The 16155-nt window shown below is 35.7% G+C and overlaps 1 protein-coding gene across 1 annotated transcript in view; it reads left to right on the forward strand.

Annotated features, from left to right (window-relative positions):
• Positions 1–16155, forward strand: part of LOC115626578 — a 93588-nt gene that overhangs the window by 13657 nt on the left and 63776 nt on the right. Inside the window, exon 3 of the mRNA XM_030521959.1 lies at positions 15064–15190. Within this exon, the coding sequence (XP_030377819.1) occupies positions 15064–15190 (127 nt within the window). The remainder of the gene's footprint in view (positions 1–15063; positions 15191–16155) is intronic.

Here is a 16155-nt window from a genome sequence, read left to right on the forward strand (position 1 = left end):
TTATGTTTTGCAGCCTAATTCAGAATAATAATGACTAAGGGCATTTCGACTAAGCTGCCGAAAGCAGCAAAAAGCAAAAAAAGGACAACAACAACAGCAAAATCTAGACCCTAATGCTGTTTGGCCATTAATGATATTCATGCTGTGTGGCATACATGTAGCTGGCCAAAGCTTTTCCGTCTGCCCATTTTTTTCCATTCTATGTATTTTTTTTCAAAGAGGAAATAACTTACAATTGACCTCGTTAGTCCTTGTCTCATGTGTGCGGGTGTACGTGTGTGTGTGTGTGTAATCCTTCTCTCTCTTTGGCACTTCAACTCCTGCACTCATGCACTAAGCCAGCTAGTTGGCATTACTGTCGTGACCTCTTGACTATATCATTTCCTGTGTTTTTTTATGCAGTAGCAACAGCAGCGGCAAAGGAAGCGAAAAGCTGCCTGGCATAAGCTGCAGCAGCAAGCAACTATGACGACAATGTAGTACACTCAGAAAAATGAGCAGAAAATGTGAATCATTGTGGGTTGAATATAATGAACTAATGCATTCTATTTTTCGATGCAACTTCTGCTGAATGGCTCTCAATGAAGCTGAAATCAATTTGGTAAGGATGTTCACAAATATTTGATTTATTCCAGCGTACAATCTTATGTATAAATATGTATATATTTAATTTATTTATTTATTTATTTATTTATTCCTTTATCTATTTATTTAATTAATTAATTATTTATTTATTTATTATTTATTTATTTATTTATTATTATTATACATTTATTATTATTATATAAAAATTATAAAAATCATCTTAAAAGCTAGAAAAGCCTAAGAAGGAGAAATCTTATCAATTTACAATAATATCTAATTAACGCCTCTGACTCTTCGGCTAGCATAGGCGATTGTTAGAAGAGTGCCACTTATATTAAATACAAAAATAAATATGTATTTATATTCCTTTAATCATTGAGATATTGTTCCGCTTCTTAATTACTTTCTTTTCGCCCAGTGCAGATTGTTTCTTTTTTAGTTAATGTTGATCCAATTATGGTTGCTAGTGTGGGTGGTAAAAGCAGATGTATTGTTGTACGAGTATATCTGAAGGAGCGTGTGTGTTGTGTCATGGCGATGGAGAGCATCCCAGCTTGCAACATTGTGCAAATTAAGGTTTATGCGTGTTTACAGCGCCGCGCACGGATGTGAAAGCGAACATGAACATTGCTGCGATACGACGATGGAAACGACGACAACGACAAGGACGACGTATGGCCACTTTATGCCCAGATAAATATAAAGTATTGTAATTATTTCTTGCGCAGCAAAGTGGCAGCGGTCGTGGCCACTGTGGCAAGGATTACGCACATGCCAGAATTGATGGGGCCAGGGGCAGAAACAGGCAGGCAGGCAGCGGGCGAGAGCCAAGGCGGTCAATGCGAATGTTGTGTGCTTGACTTTCGTAAAAAGAATTATTGCGCTCGACTCGAGCGTTGAGCTAATTAAATTTAAATTACATTTTGTACATTTCGTGCACACACACAAAAGATTTAAATGGATGCAGGAGCAGTTTACTGAAGAAGACGAAGAAGAAGCAAGAATTAAGCAGGCACTGCCCCACCCATAAACGTATTTAAGGAGAAATGAATTTAAATAAAGAAGGTTTTTTTCTTTTAATAATAATCAAGCAGATACTTCAGATTGAAAAAACACAAGCCATATGCAAACAACTTTAAAAACATAATTGAGTATTTAAAGAAAGAACATGTAGGCTCTGCTTTAATCCTTAGATTGAAGTTTAAAAGGAACACTATATGGGATAAGTTTATTCCATGACTAACATTCTTAGGCAACATTTTAAATAACAGGAAACAAGATTTTTTTTTAACTTAATTTAAACGAAAACTTGTCAATATATTTGTCTATAATAACATAAATAAATAATGTGTCGAATATTAGCAAAATTAAGCATACGCCTCGTTGTGCACTCAACACAAATCAACGCGCATGAAATTTTAAACATAGCGGACCCTAGAGAAGGCAACAGTAGCAGCGAGACAAACTCGTACAACAAAAAATCAACAACAAATAACATAACTTGTTATCTTTTTATGAGTGCTTTTTATTTTTTTATATACACAAACTCACACACACACACATGGTGTTCCCTTGTGTGGATGTGTAAACATGCGCTTATCAATATGTATGCGGGTGCGCCTTCATATGTGCGCTGTCAAATGTCATTGCCAGTTGGTTATGTGGCTTTTGACTCAGCAGCCACAACAGCAACAACACCACCAACAGCAACAACAACAACAGCAGCAATGTTGACACATAACAATAAAATAGAAGCGTTTATATTTTGTTATTATTATTTTTTTTTCTTGCGCTGCCATAAGCCACACAGGGCAAACAGCCATAACTGTGGAATCGTATTGCTGTGCATGTGTGTGTGTGTGTGTGAAAAGTAGGTTGCTGCGCATGTAGTTTGTATGTGTGTAAATGTTATAGCATTGCGCTTTAAAAATGTCGCCACACAAGTGTTAAAATCACTCACCATACCAACATACAGCTGCGAAGGCTCATCCTTAAGCGCTATGGCATCTATATAGATATGAATAGCTATTGTGGGATATTCAATATACGCGCGTTACACACACACAACTAAATGTATATGTATATAGTATAGTATAGTATGTTAGCTATATAGCCATGTGCTGCTGAGCTAAGCATTCTGTATATATACTCATACGAGTATGTTCTCTATTGAATGGTGTGTAGGCCTAAAAGTCAACTTAGCAGTTGGCCCAGCCCTAACCCAGCATTATGATGAAATGGAGCATGAGAAATATGTGCCGTTTGTGCTTGCTCTGGCATTGCAGATGATTGAAATGAGTCCCATTTCGAAGGGGTGGGTAATAACATCCATCTATTGTGTAACATTTTCTATTATTTCGAATTCACAAATTACTTTTTTGAATACCAAGCGAGTGCAGAGAAACTATGAATGCTTGCCATCAGTTATCAGTCATCTCAAGAGAAGAACAAAGGCTTATTTTATGAGCCAATAATGTATTTACTATTGTATTTATGGAAAAGCTGCAGGTTGAGCTTCCTAAATAAGCTTGACTTATTATTCTTCAGATTTTCCATTCCTGCTTGCTAATCAAGCACATTTACTAGTCTTATTAAAACTTTCCAATACTCCATTTAAGAAATGGAATGGAAATGGAACTTAATAACTTCTTTTGTTGAATTAATAGTCTGCTTTAAATGTTTATAGAATGATAATTTTTTAAATTTAGAATATAATATGTATTATATAAACAAAAGAGATATTAGGGCTTAGAAAAAGTTTTTAGATAAAGCCTTCTTGAGATATAGCTTGAATTAAATAAAGTTAATATATGTATGAAGTTAGTCGGCGGATTGAATTAGGCATTTTTCTAAATATCTTTCTTCTTTGTAACCGCTGCAATGTTCAGACATTAAAGATAGATATGATGAAAGGAAATTGTTTGAACAAAAACTATTTCTCTCGAATAGTAGGGACAGCTTTAATCGAATCGTAGCCAGTTGTAAGAATGCTAATAAGTCGGATCGGATCGTAATGACGAGTTCTCCACTAAGAAAAGAAAGATACTACGTACTTTTTTCATTTACTTAACAATATTAATGCAGTAACTCTTCGCATACTTTAAAGCGCCTCATTACTTACTTAAAAACACACCCTATTAAAGAAAAAGAGCTGAATACTCTGAATACCAATAAAATGTCAATCAATCCACTTCTTTTTTTTTTAGTTATAGGTTATAAGTGCGTTTGAATATATGCGCGAAAACAGAGCACTTATCGTCACTTCACTAAACGCAGCTCGAGCTGAGCAAAGCGGCAAATTCCAAATTCCAAAAATGCATCCTCAAATATACCCAAAACTCTCTAATACACATAATACACACACACACACTCGCTTGGTATGCAATCAACAAGCGTTGCCACTTCACTTTATTCCTCAAACTACAAATGTGAACGGAACTCGAAAGAAATGCCACAAAAGTGTTTACATAGCGCCTAAGTAAAATATTTTAGCTACACACGCACATACACAACACACTTGGAAGTCTCTCTCCCACTCTCACACTCTCATTTCTGTCTTTGTTGCTCCCCTTGTTATTTCTCATCTTGACTTGATTCCGCATGTTAACAGCAAACACTACAAGGGCAACAGCAACAACAACAACAAGAGCAGCAAAAAATACATATATATGTATATGTATGTAAATGTATGTATATGTGTATATGTTGTGCTTTATCTTTTGATTTAACCTTTTGTGCGACAAAAGCTTTTAATATGCAAATGACTAAATGAGAGTCGAGAAGTCAAGGCAAGCAATCGAGTGGAGTCGAGGCCGGCAACGACAAGAATGGCGACGACGATAAGTGAAGTGGCCTTCTCGATTTGCGGCGACTAGGCAATAGAGATGAGTACGTGACAATATACTTGAATGCTCACGCACGATCGTATAATTAATTTTTCAGCTCGGAGCTCAGAGCGTATTTTGAGCTCTTTTATGCGCAGTTTACTGAGAGTATTTCTACATTTTACAATATTAATAGAAGGCTTAAATGGTTTCTTTACAATGATCCCACAATATGTTAACATTTTTCTTATAACACATTTGATATTTGATTTGAAGATCACACGCGCATCCCTCCTAGACAAAGGGCAGCAAGCATTTAAGCAATGGCTTGGGGAAAGCGGCAAGGGGCCGTGATTGTTGTTGGGTCGCTTTGGTCGACCAATTGTTACATTTGGCGCATTTCATTAACATGGCTAGTTCCGTGACACTCCCCCAAATCCTAAATATGGACCCCCAACCCTCAAGCCAACCAAACTAGCTGACACGGAGGCAGGCAGGCAGGCAGGCAGGCAGGCAGGCAGCAACAACATCAGCTTCGGCTCGGCTTTGAAGTTCTATGGCGCTACACCCACCACAAAAAGCATAAATGCTGGCTATGTGCAAGTGTGGGTTTCTACATCTACACATCAGCCCACTTATTCATACACATTTGCATATCATTAGAAGTGACGTTGGTCGGATGTGGGGAAAATGCCTGCCAGCCAACGCACATAGTTTCATTTTTTTTGTTTCCCTACATAAACCAACGAGGGTAGCTTAGCAGCGAAATTGGTGAGGCCTATAAGAAAAAATTAAAATAATGTGTAAAAATAGCAGATATTTTAATGAAAATAAAATTATATAAAATATTGTATAATAAAGGAAATATTTTTCATTTCAAAAAACCATTTCATGATACACGTTCTATACATTAAGAAAATTTGAAAAAAGCGAAATTCTAATCATTTTTTTCATTCCAAATAATTCTGAAAAACTTTATAGCTTTTTAGAATAAAATAAAACAAAAACCTTGTTTTACAAATGCAATTGAACAATTAAGGCTCAGCTATGATTGCAAATTAGTCTCAGTTTATGGAAAAGTTTGGAGTATTTTAAAGAAGTTCCCTTTAAATTGCAAGTAGTTTTGTGAAATATTTTGAAAGACAACTAATTTTATAAACAATATTTTAATAAAGCTTAAAACTGCCCTCGTGTGTTCATTTTGTCGCCATTGGCGGGGTCGCCTGCTCTCATAATCATATCGCTTAGATTTAAGATTACGAGCTGGCTCGCTGCATGGTTCGTTCCTTATGTCGCCGCCCAGTATGTAAATCTGTTAAATGCAGGTGGTTGCTGTTATTAACTTGATACTCGCTTTCCTTAAAGAGGCTTATATAAATGTTGGCTGGCAAACGCACTAAAGTTGCCACGAGCCATTGAGCCATTCCACATTTTGATATATGGCCAACACGTGCGAACAGACAGACGAGATAGACATATACTTGTATGTATGTATAAAGAGAGACAGTCGGTTGGACAGACAGACAGACAAGTGGAAAATGACATCTAAATTTCAAATGTTTAGAGCGCCCACAGGAGCCATAAATTGTGCTGACAGTTGGCGGGCGGGAGACGCGACTATATCGGACTATCTACATAGATACAGACGTGTGTGAATGCTGGCTGGCACTCTCATTATGCCATTTAAAACAAATTCAATATTCACTTTTGGCCGCTGTACTGGTCAGGGGCGCAACGGCAAACAGCAAACAAGAACCGAAACGTCAGTAATAACAACAACAACCGCAACTACAACAACAACAACAATGGCAGGGCAACCCGTTGAACTTTTGCCTGTTTTGCATAAAATTGAAAACTGGCGAACGGGCTTTCAGCCAGCGCCTCTCTCTTGTTAGTCAGAGTTCAGTGCAAACAATGGTAGACAAGCAACTTGATTTGCTGTACAGCCGACCAACGGCAACGGCAACAGCAACGGCAAAGGCAACAAAAATGGTAATAGCAACAACAATGGCAGCAGCAACTACTATGCAGACAATAATAGCAACAGCAGCAACTGTAGCAACCACCACAATGGCAGTTACAACATGCCAGCTTATTGCAATCACTCGGAAAAACGTTTGGGTTACTCGCATACCTGGATTTGGCTCTAATGAATACGATCTTAACCATACAAGATTATTGTTATTGCTATTAATGTAGTGTACTATTCATAGTAACAGCCATTAGTTTGTGATTTGTAATTTTTCAAACATTTTCTTAAAAAGTTGAGCTTAAATATAATGATCTGCTTCAAGCGTCCTACACTTGTGAGTAATTTTTTGGAGAAATAAAGTAATTGCTGTAGAAGCTGAGGTATTACTGGTTTCGACCTGCGGCCAAATGTTATGATTGTGTTAGGATAGGCACAGCTCCAAAGTATCAGTATCTATGAGGCTCTAAACTCTTTGCAGAACAGATATTTGCTATGCTTCTTCTTTTAAAATATTCTATCTCAAAAAGTAGGTGTAGTTATGCAGTAGAAATTCTTTGCAGGACAGATCTTTACCTCTTCTTACTTCGCTCTAGAAATATTATATCGCCAAGAAGCCTAAGCAGAGATGAATTTGAATTTTAACAAATTTTCTTTCTAAAATGTAACAGCAGCAATGAAGCCAAAATTATTCGCAGATCAGACATTGTCAAACTTTCTTCCTCTTACCCCACTCTTTGAAAATATTCACCTTAAAAAGTATTAGTAGCTATGAAGCTGTGCAGAACAGATATTTTTTCTAGCTTTCAAAAAAATGTTCTCTCTAAAAAGTTTCAGCTGTTATGGGACCGAATTTCTTTGCAGAACATATCTTTTTAAACGCATGCTCTGCTTAAAAACTGTCACTTCTTCTTCTATTTAATATTATTCAACACCCTTTCCAATTAAAGCTTAAAATAACAATATGTTTAATAAGATGAGTGTATTGTTATTAAGAAAGTTTTAGAACTATTTAGCCTGTTTATAATGATAAGTTCACTTCATATTTCTTCCTTATATAACACGGTTACATTCCGTTTCTCATTTCGTATTCACTTTAAATTTTGTTCAGTGTATGCGGCTCTCTTTTGTAACTTTCCTTGGCATCGGCCTGTTGCCAAAGTTCATCGGGGCAGTTCAAAGTGCAAGCCTTGCACAGATTTTTGTTACTTTATTATAAAACTCGGCTTATATGTTATACTATACTATGCTTGGCCTTAGTTGTACTTTTAGCTCAACTTGCCTGTTGTCTGGCTCTCGGCGCTCGGCGCTCGGCTGTGGCAACTAGGTTATGAAATGAAGCTGAATGAAGCTCTGCCGTTCTGCTGCTCTTAGCCCACACATGATGGCCAACTTTGGCTGCCTGTTCTGCCCTGTCGCTCTTTTTGTTTTGTTTTTATTGATTATTACTTGTATATATCTCAGCTGGGCTTCTGGGGCAATAAAATGGCAGTTATCAAAAGGAAGACAAATATGTCAAGCATTTTGCCTTTTATGCTATGCAAAATAGTTTTTAGTTTTACCACACAATGTGGCAGCGATTATCCCTTTAGCCCTTTGTGACAATTTAATTGAATTTTATTGTTGTCATACTTAAAAATTGCAAAACAATAACAAAAAGCTTAATAAAGACTCTTGATTACAGCTTGACTTTTTGTGCGACGCTTTGTTTTTAATTTAGTTGTCGTCTCTTTTATATTTTCGATTTGTTTTCCTTTTTGTTTAATTTATTGCAATATCAATTTCTACTCTCTGCTTAATTTGCTTTCTGCAATTGAGAAGTGCAGTGACAAATAAAAAATTATTGCTGTTGCTATTGTCATTGGTATTGCAAAATTGTGGCAATTATATACTTGACTGCTCGTTCAAAAGCCTGTTTCCTTTTTTGTCTGCTATTGAAATGGCAATTTGATAAAAATCAAAAAAGAAATACAAATACTTGCAGAAGTAGATATGAATTTTCACAAAACATCTTTATACGACCATGCCACGTGTGTGTGTGTGTGTACTTGCGTGTAGATAGTGTATTGCTTTTAATGTTGTATTGTGTGGTTTGCTAAAAATTGTTAGTCAAGAAATTAAATTTCTTAAGATACTGTTTACTTCTCTTGTCTTGCACTTAAGTGGGCAGGAGTGGCTTTTTAGATAGGGACAGAGAGTAAACCTCTTTGTATTTGTATATTGTGGTGCATGAGTAAGTAGAAATTTGTGGCAAGCTATGAGACATATTAGTGGCAATAGGAATTAGGAAGACAAAACTCACTTAAATTTAAAGTATAGTTTGAAGGACACTATTCCTTATTGAAAGCAGGAATATGTTTCTCTCAATATTAATGGGGATTTATAAAGAACTTTAATTAATTAAAAAAATATATTTACTTTTTTCAAAACATTGTGTTATTACTACATAATATTTAAGTTATTTAAGAAGAGATCTTCTTCTACACCCTAGCTGCGTAGAAGTCTAAATGAACGGAATTAAATATACAAGTATATGCGGTTAGAATTTTAAGAAATAAAGACTGTTTAAAATTTGAATTGTCGAATCCACTTCAATTATTTTGTTCACGCAAAGGTCTATAAGTTATAAAGCGACAGGTCGTACTTGTGTTATTAAATTAATTTTTTGTACATTTGAATTCCCCAAGTGACAAAAATACTATCAAAGAAATAACTTAAGATTTATAAAAAAAGGCTTTGTTTATGTTTTTGGTTTATTTCCTTCATAAAAGAATCCAAGTAGTTGAACATAGCGCCAATAAAATCAAAAATTTTATGTTTATTTCTGAGATACTCAAGCAAGAGATTTTTTCGAAACTATGCAGCTGCTTAATTTCTGTGCTATCCATCGGCCTTGAATGTATAGTATAAAAACGCTGCCTGAGTCAATGCCATTGCTGCCATTTTATTTTGCTTGCGGCGTGGCAAAAACTAACGTAAATAAAACGGAGTGGCAAATAATGCTCCATAAAATGTAAAAGTAAAGCTGCATGTCTGACTGGGTCGGCCACACGCAGACAAATGCAAATACAAGCACACACTATATATACATTTACTGGTCGTGTTGACTGTCTGACCGCAACATAATTTCAAGCTTTGGGCTTAATGTATGCTATAATTTTTTATAATGCCGCCGTTACACACACACACACACACACACACACACACACACACACAATCGGCTCAAAAAGTCAAACATGAACAAGGGCAAACAGTGGCTCATTAAGTTGCAAAAAACGAGACCGCACGCGCTTACACTCACACACTCACACACTTACTTAAATAGTTGAGGATACACATGAATGTATATTTAATGACTGACGACGACAGCAGAAGCAACAGCAGCAGAAACAGAAGCAGAAACAACATCGCCTGGCTCTCAGTTCCCAATGGTCTTCATAAAAATTTTCACCACTAATGAGCCCGACGATTAATCGCAAAGCGCCAGTGTATGTAGTGTACAGAACACACACTTACATACATATTTACTTATGTACACATACATATGTGTATATATGTATATACATATGCATATGTTTGCGACTGTGATGCTCGTGACGTGTAAATGTCAACGACGACAACGGCACTGGCAAAATATTTTACATGACATTACGCATTCATATGGACAGGTAGAGGCTCAAGGCCTGGACAGCGCAAACACTATATGCCATCAGTATTTGCACTTAAAGACTTGAAGAGCAACATATTATTAGTGGTGTAAAAAGCGTTTGCTTTGCAGTTCGACAAAATTATTAATTAAAAATTATTTATGCAAATTAAATTAATAACATGTTTTGAGCTATAAAATATATTTATTTGAATAAGTTAATCAATAAATAACAATAAAATGTGTACAAATTATAATGTTTGAATAAGTCGTTTAGAGAAGCATAAAAATTAGAAAGAAAAAAGGCGGTAAATGAAAATAACAAAAAACAACGAGAATACCTAAATAATAAATTAAAAATATATACATAATTATTGAAATGTAATTGGGATAAACAGCAGGTTTCATTTTTTATGGATTTAATATTTTTCATTAGTCATACAAATTGTGCAATTAGAACATTCTAAATGAAAACTCAATAACAATAGAACTAAGATCAAATCTTTATCTTATTGGTTATTTCACCTATTAATTTATTTATCAAAATGTGATATATAATTAGAATTTTACAGGAATATTCATTTGGGTCTACTATTTGTGCTATTTTTTGGTCATGCCTATAAAAATAGTATAAATACTTACGCCTGGCAGTGTTCCAGTTCGTCATTTGTTAACCCAGCGTTCTGTTGTGAAACACACTTGACAAGTATGCATGTGTGGGTAACAACGTAGTTAATGGTAATCGTAATTAGAAGTCGCACAGGCGCAACGGCAATTACAACGAACGAAGCCAAACATAGTTAAATATCAATTAAAATGCCCCCAGAAATATGCAACAGAAAATACTCGTATAAAGCACTAATGCGTATGTGTGGGTGCAATGCATTAGAAAATGTAAAAGTTGCGCTGTCAACTTGTAAAAACTCTAGCAACGAACACAAATTCCATTAAAGTTTTGCATACGAAATTGCAGTCAACTATGCGATGCAAAGGCTATGGGTCTGATGAGTTGATGGGCGGGGGAGTAATGCGTGACAAATGGGTGCAAGGCACACATCGAGTGTTAAAATACACTAGGCTACAAAACTATAGTCTAGGTGTCTGTTTCTGGAATTGAATCTTAAGGCATGTCTATTTGGTTAATAAATTAATTTATATAAGTAACATTCTTTATGCTTTCAAAAAGTGTAAATATATCGTAATTATATTACGATTAGACAGAAAAAGAATTACACATATTATATGTCAAATTAAAATGGGCCCCGAAAAGTTAATCTGGATTTTAATTCTGAAATAATATCTTTATTAAATGGGTATGTTTGCTAAATATTTATTTGTAGTTTCAAGCTATTGTTATTTTATTTTAAACAACAAAAAGGTTAACAAAATATTCCCGTTTTGATTTAGACGTTACGTATTTCGAAGAAACGCACCTTTGCTGGCTAAATACTTCATTTGATTAGCATGTGAGCTGGCTGATTCTAGTTAGTCTGAAAGCAGACAACTCATACACAGAAGAAGGCTTTAATGCATTCCAAAACATAGCTCAGAGCTAATAAACCCCATCCATACCCGCGCTACCCTTCCTCTTTGCATTTCTTTTATTTATTTTAGATTTTTTTTTGGCAACAGCAGCCCAACAAGTCAAAGTCAAACCAAGGCGAGCCAAGCCAAGCCAAGTAAGCCAATCAAGGCATTCAAAGAGAGCATATTTAAATAGCTTTTAACAAGAAACGACATGAGAGTCGAGGAGTTGAGACGAGGCTGAAGTGTGAGTGCGTTTGTGTACACTATGGTTAAGTGAAGGCCAGAAATGTGTAGCCAAATAAAAGCAAGCTGTCGTAAAATTGATGGAGGAAGGGAGATGGCGAAAGGGAGGGAAAGGGTGGGATGCCAGCACATTTTCCGAAGTGCTGAAGAGGTTAAAGCCGTTCAGTAATGCAGTCAACGATATGCATTTGCAAATGCCTTTAGGAAAGAACTCTACAAATGTCAGCCGACTGGCAATGCATTTAAGTTGAAGCGTGAATACGAATAGAATGGAAGGCAAGTCTCACCACAGAGAGACGGATGAGTAAAATAAAAATAAAATGGAACTTTTAATGTGCACAGTGATTTGTTAGACTGCTGTTGAAAAAATATATATCGCCGTCATTGTAGAAACTTAGACTGGAGGAGTTTAGTTTATTTGTTATTCAGTTAGACTCGTATTTGATTTTTCACACAAATATTTAATCCAACTTTTGGGCGTGTTTCTGTTTTGATAATATCAAAAATATATTATATATTCGATATATTATTGGAAACTTTTTTATAATCTTACAATTTGGACAGTTTATGCTTTTAGTAAAGGTCCTATGAATTTGAATTACTTGATGTTAGGCACATTTAAAAATTAACATTCGTTGTTGCTCATTAAAGTTCGAACAATAAGTTTTTCCCTTATTTAGAAAAGAACTCGTATGCTGCCAGAAATATCTAAAAGAATGCAGCATATAAAAAATGGTGAAAACCGACATCTAACGAGACATAAAGCGGACAGGTAGACAAGCAATCAAACAGACATTCCAACAGCCATCGCCACACTAATGTCTTTACTGCCTATCAAGCGACTAAATTCGAATTTAAAGCGCACATAACCGAAAAAAACAATCCAAGCACAAACAGATTTTTACTTTCTCTGGGTCCGGTGCTGGTGAGCCATCAACTGCAGCCACAGTCTCGCAGCCATCCCAATCTGTTGTTGTAGTCGAGATAGCCTCTACTTATATATGGACAGACGATTTGCACTTTTTAGCAGGCACTGCTGTTCATATTCCATTGAGCCGCAGTCTGTCCACAATGGCGACAGTGCTAAGCAAATAAAGCGAGTTCAGGAGCTGGCAAACAGACCGACAAATAAACAAACGAATAAAATATTCTTTCCCTGCACTCACCAACACAAACAGGCTCGCACACACACACACACACACACACATGAACATGAGTGACACGACGCGTCGCAATTTAAGCGCATATTTATTGTACAATGCTGCGTATGCGCAATAAATTTGCGACAAAATTTCAACGCATTGTGGCAATAAAATGGCATTTTTTCATATTTACACATGAAGCGCGCGCTTCACACACAAGGCCACGAAAGTCAACGGCGTGAAGCTTTTGGCCAACACTTGATATGGTGGGAGGAGACTGCGGCCGCGATAGCGTCAGAAGCTGGGCTAGGCATAAGTGTGTAGGGCACACGTACCATTTTTTTATTGCCTCTGCTTTGACATGACGCGCTTGAAATATTTGCAACATTTACTATGTATGTATTGTAGAAAACATTCGTTTTTTATGCGCAATAAAGCAAGAACAACGAACATAGAAGCAACAGCGACCACAACTACAATTTTAGGCAACAACTGATGCTGTTTCTGCTCCAATGGGATTGTGGGCATTGCATCAAATGCATTAGAAGTTTATTTTTCTTTCAAAATATTCATGATTTATTTGAAAAAGCTGCGGAATGAAAAAACACATTTTAGTTAATTGGAAACATTTTTATCAGAAGTTTCTCAAATACAGAAAATATTCAAATTTAAATGAGTTTTGTTATTTTTTTTATTTTATTTTTTTATTTTATTTACAAAAAATTATTTATTTTCTTGACATTTTTCTAAGTAAAGCAATTATAGGCCAGATAATAAATATGTTTTGTTATGTTCTTGCTTTTCATTATAACTTTCAAACTTAGACTCTTATAGATTTATTTTAGTTCCAATTAAACAATGTTTATCTTATGTTGACAAATTATTCATTATACGACGAGGTATTGAATATTATACTTGCATCAGTCTTATCTTACGTTGAATTATTGAATTATTTAAAAAAGAGGATTGAGAGTTCTTTAACAATAACTTCTTTTATTTGATTCTGCGATCAATATAGCATTATCTTCTTACAAGCCATTATATTATTCTACATTTCATATTTAGCTACAATTATGACTCCAAAATCCATCAGGTTAGCTGCTTATATGCTTGACAGGCATACAAGATTTCTTTTATTGGTCGTTATTGGAGAAAAGAGTGAGATAGAGACAACTTCAAGAATATGTATAGTCTCAGCCTGTAACGACAGTTATTCTAACTACCTGTGCACTTTAAATGGCCCATAACACTCATTTACTGTTCAACTATAACAAGCAACCTAATACTATTAATTACATAACATTCAAAATAGTCGGTATATTTATTACAAAAATATTAGGTACTCGCTCTTTGAACAATTCCATAGAATCAATGCCAATTAAGAATATAACATATACAATATTCAAAACACATAAATATGAAAATAATTCTGCTGCGTTTTATGTAATTGCATTATAAAATCGGTAAAAGCCAAGTGTGGTGGATGCTTGCATGGTATATATATATTTTTTTGTTTTTACCAATTGCTAAGCGTGTGCGCTCAAAAGCATTGGTACACACATTTACGCATAAATAAATAAGCAGCACATAAAAATTTACGCGTTTGTAATTACGTAGAAATTAAGCTGCCATCAACGTTTAATTGCTAAAAGCCAGGCTAACAGAAAGGCCGGCCGACCAGGAGACCAACCAGCCAACCGACATTTAATTAACAAATTTTACGCATTTATTTTCTATTTCCATGACCAACCAACCGACCAACATAAACGCATAAAATCTACGCATATGCCAATGTCGATGGAAATTCTGGACTCTGATGCTGTCGCTGCCTATGTCGCTGCCGCTGCCACTGCCGCTGCTGCTGCTGTTGCTGATGTTGACCATAATGCGCAACGACGACAACATAATTTGGCTTAACCAACGGCCGGATGGGGCATACGCTATCCAAAACAAAATGGCGACCACACCGCCTTGTTCCCCTCCTTTTCGTCTACTAATGCAAACAAATGAACAAACGACGTGCGTGGCATGCGGCGACTGACTTATGTGCCCCGATTTGGCCACCTACACAACCCACATACCATCGCAAACAATTCTATATACATATACACGTATTCACACATACAGTTAGAACGAAGGACATTGATGCCGTCGAGGGTAAATCAGTGTCGCTGCCCTGTCCCATAGCAGCGCCATTGGATGATGTTGTTATGGTCTTATGGTTTCGTGATAATGCGGGCATACCTTTATACAGGTGAGTACAATGGACAAAGAGATAGGCGAGTGTGGGCTTAGAGATGGTAGGAATGCTTACTCACGAATTATTCAAATCAAAAAAAAAATACAAATATATTTTTTTTACTCATTTTCATTCATTTTTCCTCGAAATTTCATTATACTTTTGTAAAATTTTAAATGGGAAAAATATTACGAATTTTGTTGAATTTTAATGAAAGCTTTATGAATGACTGCTATTTGTAAGCAATTCTTAATTTTAAATAAATTATGTGTTTATTGCGGCTGTAACAATTCCACAAAAGTTTGAGTAATTTGTTGAATTGTTAAAGTAATAAAATGGGAAAAGATACCATTTGTTGAATTTTAATGAAAACGTGTTGAATGACTGCTATTTGTAAGCTATGCTTCTTTTTAAATAAATTAGATGTTGCATGTCTTTTTTAGGTGTTTAATTTTATTATATTTACCAAAAATAATTTATTTGATACAATTTTCGGTATGTTATTAAATTGTTTTGTTTTCATTTCGACTATACTGTTTGTTGATTTCATTATTTTGCCATCTCTATATTTATCTTATCTATATGTGTGTGGTGGATAGGCTCATTTGGCGCATTGTCCGCCACTGTGAGCTTTTGTGGATATGTGCCTGTGTGTGTGTGTGTGTGTAAGGATGCGTGTTTATACATTTAATTAAATGCAAACGAGCGCTCGTTGCCTTTAAATCGTTGGAATTTAGCAGACCTCACAAAAGTATGCTACAGTTTTTGTTTCCTCTTACAGACTGGAGGGCAAAGTTTCCGCTGTCTGTCTGCCAGTGATAAGTGCTTGATGTGTGATTTTATTTTGCGTTTCCGTCAGCTGCAGGCATTGTGATTGTTGTTGTTGCTGTCGCACGGCATTAAGCTAATTATGTTTACCTAATTTAGTAATTAAGCTGAGCAGCCCAGCCGCAAGAAAGCTGCATACAACAAAAATAATG

Source organism: Scaptodrosophila lebanonensis, unplaced genomic scaffold (genome assembly GCF_003285725.1).
Source record: "Scaptodrosophila lebanonensis strain 11010-0011.00,11010-0021.00 unplaced genomic scaffold, SlebRS2 tig00000085-arrow-pilon, whole genome shotgun sequence".
Taxonomy (NCBI): domain Eukaryota; kingdom Metazoa; phylum Arthropoda; class Insecta; order Diptera; family Drosophilidae; genus Scaptodrosophila; species Scaptodrosophila lebanonensis.